This window comes from Haemorhous mexicanus, chromosome 35 (assembly GCF_027477595.1).
Source record: "Haemorhous mexicanus isolate bHaeMex1 chromosome 35, bHaeMex1.pri, whole genome shotgun sequence".
NCBI lineage: Eukaryota > Metazoa > Chordata > Aves > Passeriformes > Fringillidae > Haemorhous > Haemorhous mexicanus.
The window spans coordinates 720,631-733,313 of record NC_082375.1 but is presented as its reverse complement, the minus strand read 5'-3'; the positions used below and the strand labels follow the sequence as shown (position 1 = coordinate 733,313).

At 69.3% G+C, this 12,683-nt stretch overlaps 1 protein-coding gene across 1 annotated transcript; it reads left to right on the top strand.

Moving 5' to 3' along the window:
• The first annotated feature begins 7,099 nt into the window (after positions 1-7,099).
• On the top strand, positions 7,100-12,634 carry OVOL1 (ovo like transcriptional repressor 1). The gene is made up of 4 exons (XM_059872342.1): positions 7,100-7,360; positions 8,362-8,498; positions 8,999-9,263; positions 11,709-12,634. Exons 1-4 carry the CDS (start codon positions 7,261-7,263, stop codon positions 11,999-12,001), a joined length of 795 nt encoding a protein of 264 aa, XP_059728325.1. The 5' UTR covers positions 7,100-7,260; the 3' UTR covers positions 12,002-12,634.
• The last annotated feature ends 49 nt before the right edge of the window (positions 12,635-12,683 follow it).

Genomic DNA, 12,683 nt, shown 5'->3' with positions numbered 1-12,683 from the left:
CTCCTGGCTGAGACTCCGCCCCCGTGTACTGGGACCCTCCCCAGACCTCCAGGGACACCCCCAGCCCTATGGGAGCCCCCAGAGCCCCCCGGGACCCCCCCTCACAGAGCCGGACACGGATTTTGCGCTTTCCAAGTTTATTTTGGGGGGGAGGAGGTCACAAAACGGGGAGTGGGGATGCCATGTCCCGACACGCCCCCCCCTCGCTATGTCGCGACAGCTCAGGCCCCGCCCTCCCCCCGCAGCAGCCGCGCGAGCAGCAGGACCCCTCCCCAGCGCTGCCCCCGCACCCGCCCCTCCCCCCCCGGCCCCCCCCGCGCCAGGACCACCCCCCGGGGGGGGGCGGCGGCCGCCAGCGCCCACCCCCCTCCCCCCTCCGCCCCTCCCCCCGCGGGGACCAGCAGGGGGGCGAGCGCGGGGGGAGGGGCGGCCGCGCCCCCCCCCAGCACCAGGAGGGTCTCGGGGCCCCCCCCCAGCGCCCCCCAGAGCGCCTCGAAGGCGCGGCGGGCGAGGGGGGGGTCCCAGGGCGGGGGGAGGGCGAGGGGGCGGAGCCGGACCCCCAGGGGCAGCTCCAGCGGCGGGAGGGGCGCCAGGAACGAGCCCCCTCCCCCTTTTTGGGGGTCGCCCCCACCCGGGCTGAAAACCGCGGCGGCCTCGAGCGAGGGGGGCAGGGCTCGGGGGGGGCGCAGGGTCAGGGTCAGCTCGGCCCCTCCCCCGCGACCCCCCCCCAGCGCCGCCAGCGCCCCCTCGGCCCAGCCCCCGCCCCCCCCCAGCAGCAGCTGCAGAGCCAGCACGGGGGGGGGCGGGGCCCCAATCTGGGGAGGGGTCCCGGAGCCGGGGGGTGTCTCCCCCCCACTTTGGGGAGGGGTCCCCTCGGCTGGGGGCCCCCCCAGAGGCTCCAGGCGCAGCCGCAGGGGGAGGGGCACCGGCCGCCCCCCCCCGGCCAGCAGCGCCCCCCCCCAACCCTCGGGGTCCTGGGGGGCTCCGGGGGGGGCGGCGAAAGGGGGGGGGGGGCCCGGGGAGGCAGCGCAGGCGGCAGGGGGGGGGGCGCGGGCAGCAGCGAGGGGGGTGCGCCCCCCCCCGAGCCCCCCCCGGGGCCGTTTTGGGGAGGGGGCGCGGGGGCGCAGCGCGGGGGGGGGCCCCAAAACCGCGGCCAGTTTGGGGGGGGCCCAGCGCGGCCGCCAGCGCCCAGTGCAGGCGGGAGCGATCCCACAGGTCGGGGTCGCCCCCTCCCCAAAAAGACGGGGGGTCCCGGGGCGGGGGGGGGCACAGCGGGACCCCCCCGCGGGGCAGGAGGGGGGCGGCGGCGCTCAGGACCCCCTGAGCCCCCCCCCCAGCCGCCCCCCCCGGCCGCCAGCGCCCTCCGCAGGTACCCCCGGAGCTGGGGCAGCATTTGGGGGGGGGTCCCGGGGTCGCGCAGCACCTTCAGCACCGCGCGGAGCTGGGGGGAGCCGGGGGGGGGGCGGGGGGGCCCGCAGCACCTGCGCCATCAGAGCCCCCCCCAGGGACCCCCCCAGAACCTTGGCGAGCTCCAGCAGGTGCGGGGGGGCCGCGGGGTGACCCCCCCCCCAACAATTTCTGGGCCGCGACCCCCAACTCCCCCCCGGGGACCCCCCCGAACTGACGGCGATAGGCGAGCACGGCCCGGCAGAACAGATCGGGGGGACCCCCCCCCAAAAACGCCACCAGCCCCCAGAGCCACTCGCGCCCCCCCGCCATTCGGGGGGGGGTCGGGGGGCTCGCAGCCCCCCCCGGGCGGGGGGCGCTCAGCGCCGCGGCCGCCTCGAAACGGGGCAGGAACAGCTCGGGGGGGTCCCCGGGGCCGCCCCCCCCCGGGAACAGCGCGGCCGCCAGGTGGGGGGGCAGCTCCGGGGGGGCTCCGGGGGGGCTTCGGGGGTCGCCGCCCCCCCGGAGGAGGCAGAGGAGGAAGAAGAGGCGCAGCGGGGGGGGCAGGGCGGGGTGCAGCGCCAGCGCCGCCAGCCGGGGCGCCCCCCCCGCGCCGAGACCCCCCCCCAGCAGCGCCGCCTGCACCGGGGCCGGGTCCGCCGAGGCCAGAACCGGGGGGGCCCCCGGGACCCCCCCCCCGAAATGGGGGAGATGAAGGAGCTGGGCCCGGGCGGGGGGGGGCGAGGCCGAAGGCAGAGCCTGGGGGGGAGGGGAGGGGGCGTCAGAAAGGGGGGGGGTCCCAAAGGGAGGGAATCCTGGGGGGGGGTCTGGGATTGGGGGGGGGGGGGGGTCCCCGGGATTTGCAGGGGATTGAAATGGGGGGGGGGGTCCCGAGGGTTTGGGGGAGGGGCCAAAAGAGGGGAGTCCCTGGGATTTGGGGTCTCGGGGGAGGGGTCTGGGATTTTGGGGGTCCCTGGAATTTGGGGGGTGTCCCTGGGATCGGGGGGCTCTGGACTCACCGGGATCCAGCCCCGCCTCTCCCCAGGGGTCCGCAGAATCTGGGGGGGGGAAGGGATCAGGGGGTCGGGGGGGGGGGGGGCGCTGGCGATCCCCCAACACCCCCCCCCCCCCCAGGATGCTCCCAGTACCGGACTGGGATGCACTGGGATGTACTGGGATCTGCCAGTTCCCTGTGGGATTTCCCGGGATCCACTGGGACCCCTCCCCAACCCTTACTGGGACTGACTGGGACCCCCCCAGCCCTTACTGGGACATTCTCGGTCCTTACTGGGATCAGAACCTTTACTGGGACCGGCCGAGACCTTCCCAGTCCTTACTGGGACCCCTCAAGACTTTACTGGGACCCACTGGGACCATCCCCAGCTCTTACTGGGACTGACTGGGACACCCCCAACTCTTACTGGGACCCACTGGGACCATCCCCAGCTCTTACTGGGACTGACTGGGACACCCCCAGTCCTTACTGGGACCCACTGGGGCGTCCCCCAACTCTTACTGGGACTGACTGGGACCCTCCCAGTCCCAACTGGGACCCACTGGGACCCCCCCAGTCCTTACTGGAATCCCCCAGTCCTTACTGGGACCCACTGGGGCGACCCCAACCCTTACTGGGACTCCCGAGTGCTAACTGGGACCCACTGGGACCCCCCAGTCCTTACTGGGACCCACTGGGGCGCCCCCCAACTCTTACTGGGACCCTCCACAGCTCTTACTGGGACTGACTGGGACCCTCCCAGTCCCAACTGGGACCCACTAGGACCCCCCCAGCCCTTACTGGGACCCACTGGGGCGCCCCCCAGCCCTTACTGGGACCCACTGGGGCGCCCCCCAACCCTTACTGGGACCCCCCAGTGCTAACTGGGACCCACTGGGACCCCCCAGTCCTTACTGGAACCCACTGGGGCGCCCCCCAACTCTTACTGGGACCCTCCACAGCTCTTACTGGGACTGACTGGGACCCTCCCAGTCCCAACTGGGACCCACTGGGACCCCCCAGTCCTTACTGGGACTGACTGGGACCCTCCCAGTCCCAACTGGGACCCACTGGGACCCCCCAGTCCTTACTGGGACTGACTGGGACCCTCCCAGTCCCAACTGGGACACACTGGGACCCCCCAGTCCTTACTGGGACTGACTGGGACCCTCCCAGTCCCAACTGGGACACACTGGGACCCTCCCAGTCCTTACTGGGACCCCCCCCCAGCCCCCCACTCACCTCCCGCCCCCTCCGCCCGCAGCAGCAGCAGCGGCTGCAGCGCGGGGCAGCCCCGGGGGGTCCCGGGGAGGGTCCCGAGGGTCGGGGCGGGGGTCGCGGCGGGGGTCCCGAGGCGCCGCAGTTCCCGCAGGCACTCGGCGGCCGCTGCCGGGGCGCCCCCCGCGCCCCCCGGGCGCTGCAGCAGCGCCGCCAGCGCCGCCAGCCCCGCGCGGTCCCCGCGGGCCGCCAGCACCGAGAGCGCCGCCACCAGCAGCAGCGCCCGGGGCGGCGCCGGGGGCGGCGCGGGGGGCTCGGCCAGCAGCGCCAGCAGCGCCCCCCCGGGACCCTCCCCCAAATCAGCCCCGGGACCCCCGCCCGGGCAGCGCTCCGGCAGCGGCGGCGACTCGAGCAGCAGCAGCAGCAGCTCCGTCTGCAATTGGGGAGGGGGGCGGGGGGGGGAGACCCCTCAGTCGGGATCCCCCCCGCCTGGGGTGGGGGGCGGGGGACCCTGAATGGACCCGGCAGGGACCAAAAACTGCCCTCAAGGGACCCCAAATTCCTCTCAAGGGACCCCAAATCATCCGCAGCTGACCCCAAATTCCCACCAGGGGACCCCAGCCCGCCTCAGGTGACCCCGAATTCTCATCAAGGGACCCCAAATCACCCCCAGGGACCCCAAATCACCCCCAAACATCCCAAATTCTCCTCAAGGGACCCCAAATCACCCCCAGGTGACCCCAAATCACCCCCAAACATCCCAAATTCTCCTCAAGGGACCCCAAATCACCCCCAGGGACCCCAAATCACCCCCAAACATCCCAAATTCTCCTCAAGGGACCCCAAACCACCCCCAGGGACCCCAAATCACACCCAAACATCCCAAATTCTCATCAAGGGACCCCAAATCACCCCCAGGGACCCCAAATCACACCCAAACATCCCAAATTCTCCTCAAGGGACCCCAAATCCCCCCCAGGTGACCCCAAATCCCCCCGGCCCCGCCCCTCGCTGCCGTCGCACACCTGATGACGTGGCGAGGGGCGGGGCCGGCGCAGGGCGGGGGGCGCGGGGGGCGCGAGCGCGGCCGCGAGCCGGGCCCAGGGACCCCCCCCCGCCATGGCCGCGGGGGCTTCCGGGAGCGCCGTGACGTCAGAGCAGCCCGCCCTCCCCTCCGTGACGTCACACCCCATCCGCGAGTCCCGCGGGAAGCGGCGGCGGGGAGGTTGTGACGTCACAGCGCTCCCCTCCCCCGGGTTTTCGCCCCTCCCCCGCCGTGTCCGCGGTGATGTCACAGCCGGGCTGGGTGACGTCATGTCGCCATGTAGAATGACGTCATAAGGGGCGGGGTTACCCACAGGCGACTTGGGGGGCTCCTATGGACCCCCAGAGCCCCCCGGGCCCGGCAGGACCCGTGTCCCCCCCACCCGTGTCCCCTTCCGTGTCCCCTCCTGTGTCCCCCCCCGTGTCCCCTCCCCGTGTCCCCCCCCCCGTGTCCCCCTCGGGCCGGTCGGACCGGCCGCACTCCCGGCCCCGCCCCCCCCCGGGGCACCGGGGACCCGCCCCGGCCGCACGTACCGGACCGGGAGTGGGCAGATGACCCCCCTGGGGACACCGTGACCCCCCCTGGGGACAGCGTGACCCCCCCTGGGGACAGCCTGACCCCCCTGGGGACACCGTGACCGCCCCTGGGGACACCGTGACCCCCGTGGGGACAGCGTGACCCCCGTGGGGACATCCTGACCCCCCCCGGGGACACCGTGACCCCCCCGGGGACAGCCTGATCCCCCCTGGGGACACCGTGCCCCCCCCCATGGTGACACCGGTGTGCAGGTGACCCCCCCGGTCTCTCCAGGTGACATCCTGACAGACCGGTCCTGGTGACAGCGCCATCCCCAGTGTCCCTCTGTCCCCGTGTCCCCAAAGTCTCCATGTCCCCATCCCTGCGTGCTCAATGTCCCCGTGACCCCATGTCCCCAAATGCCCCCCGGTGTCCCCAGTGTCCCCCGCTCCCCGTGCCTGTCCCCAATGTCCCCGATGTCTCTGGTGTCCATGTCCCCATGTCCCCAAATGCCCCCCCGTGTCCCCCGATGTCCCCATGACCCCGATGTCCCCGTGTCCCCGCTCCCCGTGGCTGTCCCCGATGTCCCCAGCCGTGTCCCCCGCCCCCCTGGCTGTCCCCGCGTCCCGCGCTGTCCCCGGGCCGGGGCGGGGGCTCCCCGTTATTTCCCAAGCGGCGCCCGCCCGACCGGCTCCGGCTGCGGCGCGGCCCGGCCCGACCGGCGGAACCGGTCCGGGGCACCGCGGGGCGGGACGGGGGACGCGCGGCGGGGCGGCACCGCCGGCACCGGCACGGCACGGCACGGCAGCGACGGCAGCGGGACAGCACCGGGACAGCACCGGGACAGCACCGCCGGGACCGGGACAGCACCGGGACAGGACCGGGACACCACCGGGACAGTACCGCCGGGACCGGGACAGGACCGGGACAGTACCGGCGGGACTGGGACAGGGCAGCCAGGATAACACAGACGGGACCGGGATAACAGAGCCGGGACCGGCACCAGGACGGCACAACCGGGATAACAGAGCCAGAACCGGGATAACAGAGCCGGGACCGGGATAACAGAACCGGGACAACACCGGGACAGCACAACCGGGATAACAGAGCCGGGACCGGCACCAGGACGGCACAACCGGGACAGCCCCGGGACAGCCCCGGGACAGCACAACCGGACGGCGCTGAGGGGCGGCGCGGGGCTCGGGGCCGGTGACAGCGGTGACAGCGGGCGGTGACAGCGGGCGGTGACAGCGGATCGCGGTGACGCCGGACCGGGATCGGGCACCGGAACTGCTCCAATCCCCGGGATCTGAGCCCGAATCCGGGATCCTCCGGAGCGCCGGGGGCCGGCGGGATCGGGGACCCAGCACCGGGATCGGGGATCCAGCACCGGGATCGGGGACCCAGCACCGGGATCGGGGTGCCAGCACCGGGATCGGGGATCCACCACCGGGATCCAGCACCGGGATCCAGCACCGGGATCCAGCACCAAACCCGACCCGGGATCTGCGACCAGGAGCTGAAATCAACCAAATCCTCGGGATCCGGCATCAAAATCCACCCAAGATCTGGGCTCTGGTGCTGAGAGTGACCAAACCCTCGGGATCGGGGATCAGAACTGCCCCGGGATTTGGGATCCAGCACCAAAACTGCCCCGGGATTTGGGATCCAGCACCAAAACTGCCCCGGGATTTGGGATCCAGCACCAAAACCGCCCCGGGATTTGGGATCCAGCACCAAAACTGCCCCGGGATTTGGGATCCAGCACCAAACCCTCCGGATCTGGGATCAAGCCCAGCGGGGATCCGGCATCGAACCTGACTGAGGATCCTGCAGGAATCCATCAGGCCGGGATCGGGGGAATCCATCGGGATCCATTGGGATCCATCGGGATCAGTTGAGATCCATCGGGATCAGGGATCCAGCGGGGATCAGGGGATCCATCAGGATTGATCGGGTTCCATTGGGACCCGTCAGAATCCATTGGGATCCACCGGGATCCATCAGGACCAGGGGATCCATCGGGATCCAGCGGGATCCATCAGGACCAGGGGATCCACCGGGATCCACCGGGATCCATCGGGATCCAGCGGGTCCGGCCATGCCGCGCGCGTTCCTGGTGAAGAAGCCGGTGGTGGCCACGGCCAAGCGCAACTGGAGCGAGCTCCCGGACGAGCAGCGGGCCGAGATCTACGTGCCCAGTATGGGGGGGCCTGGGGGGCCGGGATCCACCGGGAGATGGGACTTGGGGGGCCCCAGGGATCTGGGGAGATCCAGGAATTTGGGGGGACCCAGGAATTCAGGGGGGCCCAGGTGTCCGTTGGGATTCAGGTGCTGGGGGGCCCCGGAAGTCTGGGGGGTCGTGTCAGGAATTTGGGGGTTCCAGGTGTCTGGAGGGAGCCCAGAAATTTCGAGGCCTCAGGGTTGAGGGGGGTCCCAGGAATTTGGGGGGTCCCGGATGTTTTGGAGGTGTGTGGAAGGACCCGAGAATTTAGGGGGACACGGGGATTTTGGGGCTCCAGGAGTTTCAGGCCCCGGCTCCGGAGCCATCCCCGGTTTTGGGGTGACCCCCTTCCCCTCCCGGGGCGTCCCCTTGATGACAGATTCGGGGTTCGGCCCCAAAATCCCACCCAGACTCTGGGACGGGGGGGTCGGGGGGGATTTTGGGGTGCCCGGACCCCCGGACCCTTTTTGGGGTGGGGGTTTGGACACGCGGGAGGGTTTGGGGGGGATTTTGGGGGGGGGTTTGGGCTGCCCGCCTGTGTCCCTGGGTGGGGGAGGGGATTTTTGGGTGTCGCCTGTGTCCCCCCGGGGGGGGCGGGGAGGGCGGGGGGGGGGTGGCGTCCCCCCCCCGGGGCCCACGCGGGCGACACCCGCCGGAAACCCCTAATTTGGGGCGTAATTCGGGCTGTAATTTGGGGTGTCGCGGCCGGAGCCGTCCGACCGGTCGGGGGAACCCCAAAGGGCGGGGGAGGGGAGCGGGGGAGGGGCCCCCCAAATCCTCCTCCTGCCCTGGGGGGGTGGGGGGGGTCGGGTTTGGGGTGTCCCCATTGTGGGGTCCGATTTGGGGAGGGGGTCGGGTCAGGTTTGGGGTGTCCCGATGATTTTTGGGGTTTTTGGTTTTTTGGAGGGTTCCCGTTTTGGGGAGGGGGTTTGGGGGTGCAGGACCCCCCCTAAATCCGTGCCCCTCCCCCCCCCCCAGTCTGCCTGGGGGGCTGCCCCCTGCGCAGGGACCCCGAGCCGGCGGTGGGCGAGGCCCCCGCGTCCCCCGTGTCCCCCCTGGACATGACGCTGCCCCCCCGCGCCCCCCCCGGCCCCTTCCTGCACCCCAAGGGCAAGGTAAGGGGGGACCCCCAATTTGGGGGGGCCCTGGAGGGATGGGGGGGGAGAAAAGTGAGCTGGGGGTGCCCAAATTGGGGAGGGGGGGCTGAGACTGTGGTCTCCAAAATGGGGGGGGTCCCCATGAGCAGGGACGTCCCCAAAATTGGGTGTCCCCAAACTGGGGGGGGGTCCCCAAAATCGGGGGTGCCCAAGGTGGGAGGTCCCTGGGATTTGGGGGGGGGGGTCTCTGTGATGGGGGTTCCTGGTGAGAGGGGGGGTCTCCAAAACTGGGGGTCCCCAATTTTGGGAGGGGGTCCCCAAAAGCCGGGGGGGTCACCAAGGTGGGCTGGGGGTCCCCAAAACCAGAGGTCCCCAAGGGTGTGGGGGGGGGGGGGCATGGCTTTTTGGGGAGGGTCCCCAAAACCAGAGCTCTCCCCACAACTTGGGGTCCCAAGGGGGGGGGTTCCCCACCAGGAGCCCCCCCCCCCCTTTAACCCCTTCCTCCCCTCTCTCTGCAGGTCCCCTCCGGCCCTTTGGGCGCCCCCCTTCCCCCGGGGCTGCCCCTGGCCGGGGGGGTCCCGGTGGGGGTCCCGGTGGCCGGGGGGGTCCCGGGGGGCTCGGAGCTCTTCTCGTGCCCCGTGTGCCACAAGAGCTTCGGGTTCCAGCGGATGCTGAACCGGCACCTCAAGTGCCACAGCGAGGTGAAGCGGCACCGCTGCCCCTACTGCGGGAAGGGCTTCAACGACACCTTCGACCTCAAACGGCACGTGCGCACCCACACCGGTGAGAGCCGGGCGGGGCGGGGCTGGAACGGGGCGGAACGGGGCTGGGACGGGTGGGAACGGGGCTGGAACGGGACAGAAGGGGACAGAACGGGGCGGGAACGGGGCTGGAACGGGACAGAACGGGACAGAAGGGGACAGAACGGGGCTGGAACGGGACAGAACGGGTGGGAACGGGGCTGGGACGGATGGGAACGGGTGGGAACGGGTGGGAACGGGGCTGGGACGGGACAGAATGGGGCTGGAACGGGTGGGAACGGGGATAGAACGGGACAGAACGGGACGGAACGGGGTTGGAACGGGTGGGAACGGGGCGGGAATGGGGCGGGAACGGGGCTGGGACGGGTGGGAACAGGGCTGGAACGGGGCTGGAACGGGTGGGAACGGGTGGGAACGGGGCTGGAACGGGTGGGAATGGGGCTGGAACGGGACAGAACGGGATGGAACGGGACAGAACGGTGCTGGAACGGGTGGGAACGGGACAGAACGGGGCTGGAACGGGACAGAACGGGGCGGGAACGGGACGGAACGAGGCTGGAATGGATGGGAACGGGACAGAAAGGGACAGAACGGTGCTGGAACGGGTGGGAACGGGTGGGAACGGGGCTGGGACGGGGCTGGGATGGGACAGAACAGGGCGGGAACGGGACGGGAACAGGACAGAACGGGGCTGGAACGATTGGGATTGAGGTGGGGACAGGGACAACAGTGACAGCAACCAGCCCCGGCCCCAACCTCCCCTCAGTCCCCTGTCCCTCACCTGTGCAGGTGTCCGTCCCTACAAGTGCTCCCTGTGTGACAATGCCATGTGTCCCCAATGTCCCTCTGTCCCACCTGTCCAGGTGTCTGTCCCTACAAGTGCTCCCTGTGTGACAATGCCATGTGTCCCTCTGTCCCCACCTGTGCAGGTGTCCGTCCCTACAAGTGCTCCCTGTGTGACAATGCCATGTGTCCCCAATGTCCCCACCTGTGCAGGTGTCTGTCCCTACAAGCGCTCCCTGTGTGACAATGCCATGTGTCCCCAATGTCCCTCTGTCCCACCTGTCCAGGTGTCTGTCCCTACAAGTGCTCCCTGTGTGACAATGCCATGTGTCCCTCTGTCCCCACCTGTGCAGGTGTCCGTCCCTACAAGTGCTCCCTGTGTGACAATGCCATGTGTCCCCAATGTCCCTCTGTCCCACCTGTCCAGGTGTCTGTCCCTACAAGTGCTCCCTGTGTGACAATGCCATGTGTCCCTCTGTCCCACCTGTGCAGGTGTCCGTCCCTACAAGCACTCCCTGTGTGACAATGCCATGTGTCCCCCTGTCCCTCACCTGTGCAGGTGTCCGTCCCTACAAGTGCTCCCTGTGTGACAATGCCATGTGTCCCCAATGTCCCCCTGTCCCCACCTGTGCAGGTGTCCGTCCCTACAAGTGCTCCCTGTGTGACAATGCCATGTGTCCCCAATGTCCCTCTGTCCCTCACCTGTGCAGGTGTCCGTCCCTACAAGCGCTCCCTGTGTGACAATGCCATGTGTCCCTCTGTCCCTCACCTGTGCAGGTGTCCATCCCTACAAGTGCTCCCTGTGTGACAATGCCATGTGTCCCTCTGTCCCACCTGTGCAGGTGTCCGTCCCTACAAGTGCTCCCTGTGTGACAATGCCATGTGTCCCTCTGTCCCCACCTGTCCAGGTGTCCGTCCCTACAAGCGCTCCCTGTGTGACAATGCCATGTGTCCCCAATGTCCCTCTGTCCCCACCTGTGCAGGTGTCTGTCCCTACAAGCGCTCCCTGTGTGACAATGCCATGTGTCCCTCTGTCCCCACCTGTGCAGGTGTCCGTCCCTACAAGTGCTCCCTGTGTGACAATGCCATGTGTCCCCAATGTCCCTCTGTCCCCACCTGTCCAGGTGTCCGTCCCTACAAGTGCTCCCTGTGTGACAATGCCATGTGTCCCCAATGTCCCTCTGTCCCACCTGTCCAGGTGTCCGTCCCTACAAGCGCTCCCTGTGTGACAATGCCATGTGTCCCCCTGTCCCACCTGTGCAGGTGTCCGTCCCTACAAGTGCTCCCTGTGTGACAATCCCCAATGTCCCTCTGTCCCACCTGTCCAGGTGTCCGTCCCTACAAGCACTCCCTGTGTGACAATGCCATGTGTCCCCAATGTCCCCCTGTCCCACCTGTGCAGGTGTCCGTCCCTACAAGTGCTCCCTGTGTGACAATGCCATGTGTCCCCAATGTCCCTCTGTCCCTCACCTGTGCAGGTGTCCGTCCCTACAAGTGCTCCCTGTGTGACAAGGCCATGTGTCCCTCTGTCCCTCACCTGTGCAGGTGTCCGTCCCTACAAGTGCTCCCTGTGTGACAATGCCATGTGTCCCCAATGTCCCTCTGTCCCACCTGTGCAGGTGTCCGTCCCTACAAGTGCTCCCTGTGTGACAATGCCATGTGTCCCTCTGTCCCACCTGTGCAGGTGTCCGTCCCTACAAGTGCTCCCTGTGTGACAAGGCCTTCACGCAGCGCTGCTCGCTGGAGTCCCACCTGCGCAAGATCCACGGCGTGGCGCAGCGCTACGGCTACAAGGAGCGCCGGGCCAAGCTCTACGTGTGCGAGGAGTGCGGCGGCACGGCCGACAGCCAGGACGCGCACCTGGCGCACCTGCGCCAGCGCCACCCCCACAGCCCCCTGCTGGCCAAGCTGGCCCGCAAGGCCGCGGCCACGCCCGCGCCACGCCCGGCCCCGCCCCGCGCCGCCCCGCCCCCCTAGGGACCAACCAAGGGGGGACACGCCCGGTGTGGGAGGGACACGCCCAGTGTGGGAGGGACACGCCCAGGTAGTGAGGGACACGTCCAGTGTGGGAGGGACACGCCCAGTATGGGAGGGACACACCCATTTAGAGGTTAGGGAAGGGACACACCCATTCAGATAGAGACACGCCCAGTGTGGGAGGGACACGCCCCATTTGAAAGGGACACACCCACTTAAGCGGTGCAGCCATTCGTAGCGGATCACGCCCATTTAGGAGAGGGACACGCCCATTTAGGAGAGGGACACGCCCATTTAGGAGAGGGACATGCCCATTTAGAGGTTAGGGAAGGGACACGCCCAGCTGGGACACGCCCAGTTTTGGGAGGGAATTGCCCACTTAGGGACACAGGTAGTTAGGGCAAGGACACGCCCATTTAGGGAAGGACACACCCACTTTAGGTAGGGACACGCCCATTTAGGGCAGGGACACGCCCAGTTTTGGGTTGGGGAAACACTCAGAGGCCACGCCCATTGTGTTGGGACACGCCCCTTTTGGGATTGGGGGATTTGGGATTGAAGCCACGCCCATTTGGAGTAGAAGCCACACCCACTTTGCCCCCTTGGGAATTAAAGCCCCTCTGTGCTGACTGACCACGCCCCCTTTGCTCAGGCCACGCCCCCGCCCTGAGGTGCCGCTGGT

Excerpts from the sequence above, each read along its gene's own strand:
- OVOL1 (XM_059872342.1), top strand. The coding sequence starts at position 7,261 with ATGCCGCGCGCGTTCCTGGTGAAGAAGCCGGTGGTGGCCACGGCCAAG. Across the intron at positions 8,499-8,998 it reads TCCTGCACCCCAAGGGCAAG|GTCCCCTCCGGCCCTTTGGG; the intron begins GTAAGGGGGGAC and ends CTCTCTCTGCAG. Across the intron at positions 9,264-11,708 it reads GCACGTGCGCACCCACACCG|GTGTCCGTCCCTACAAGTGC; the intron begins GTGAGAGCCGGG and ends CCACCTGTGCAG.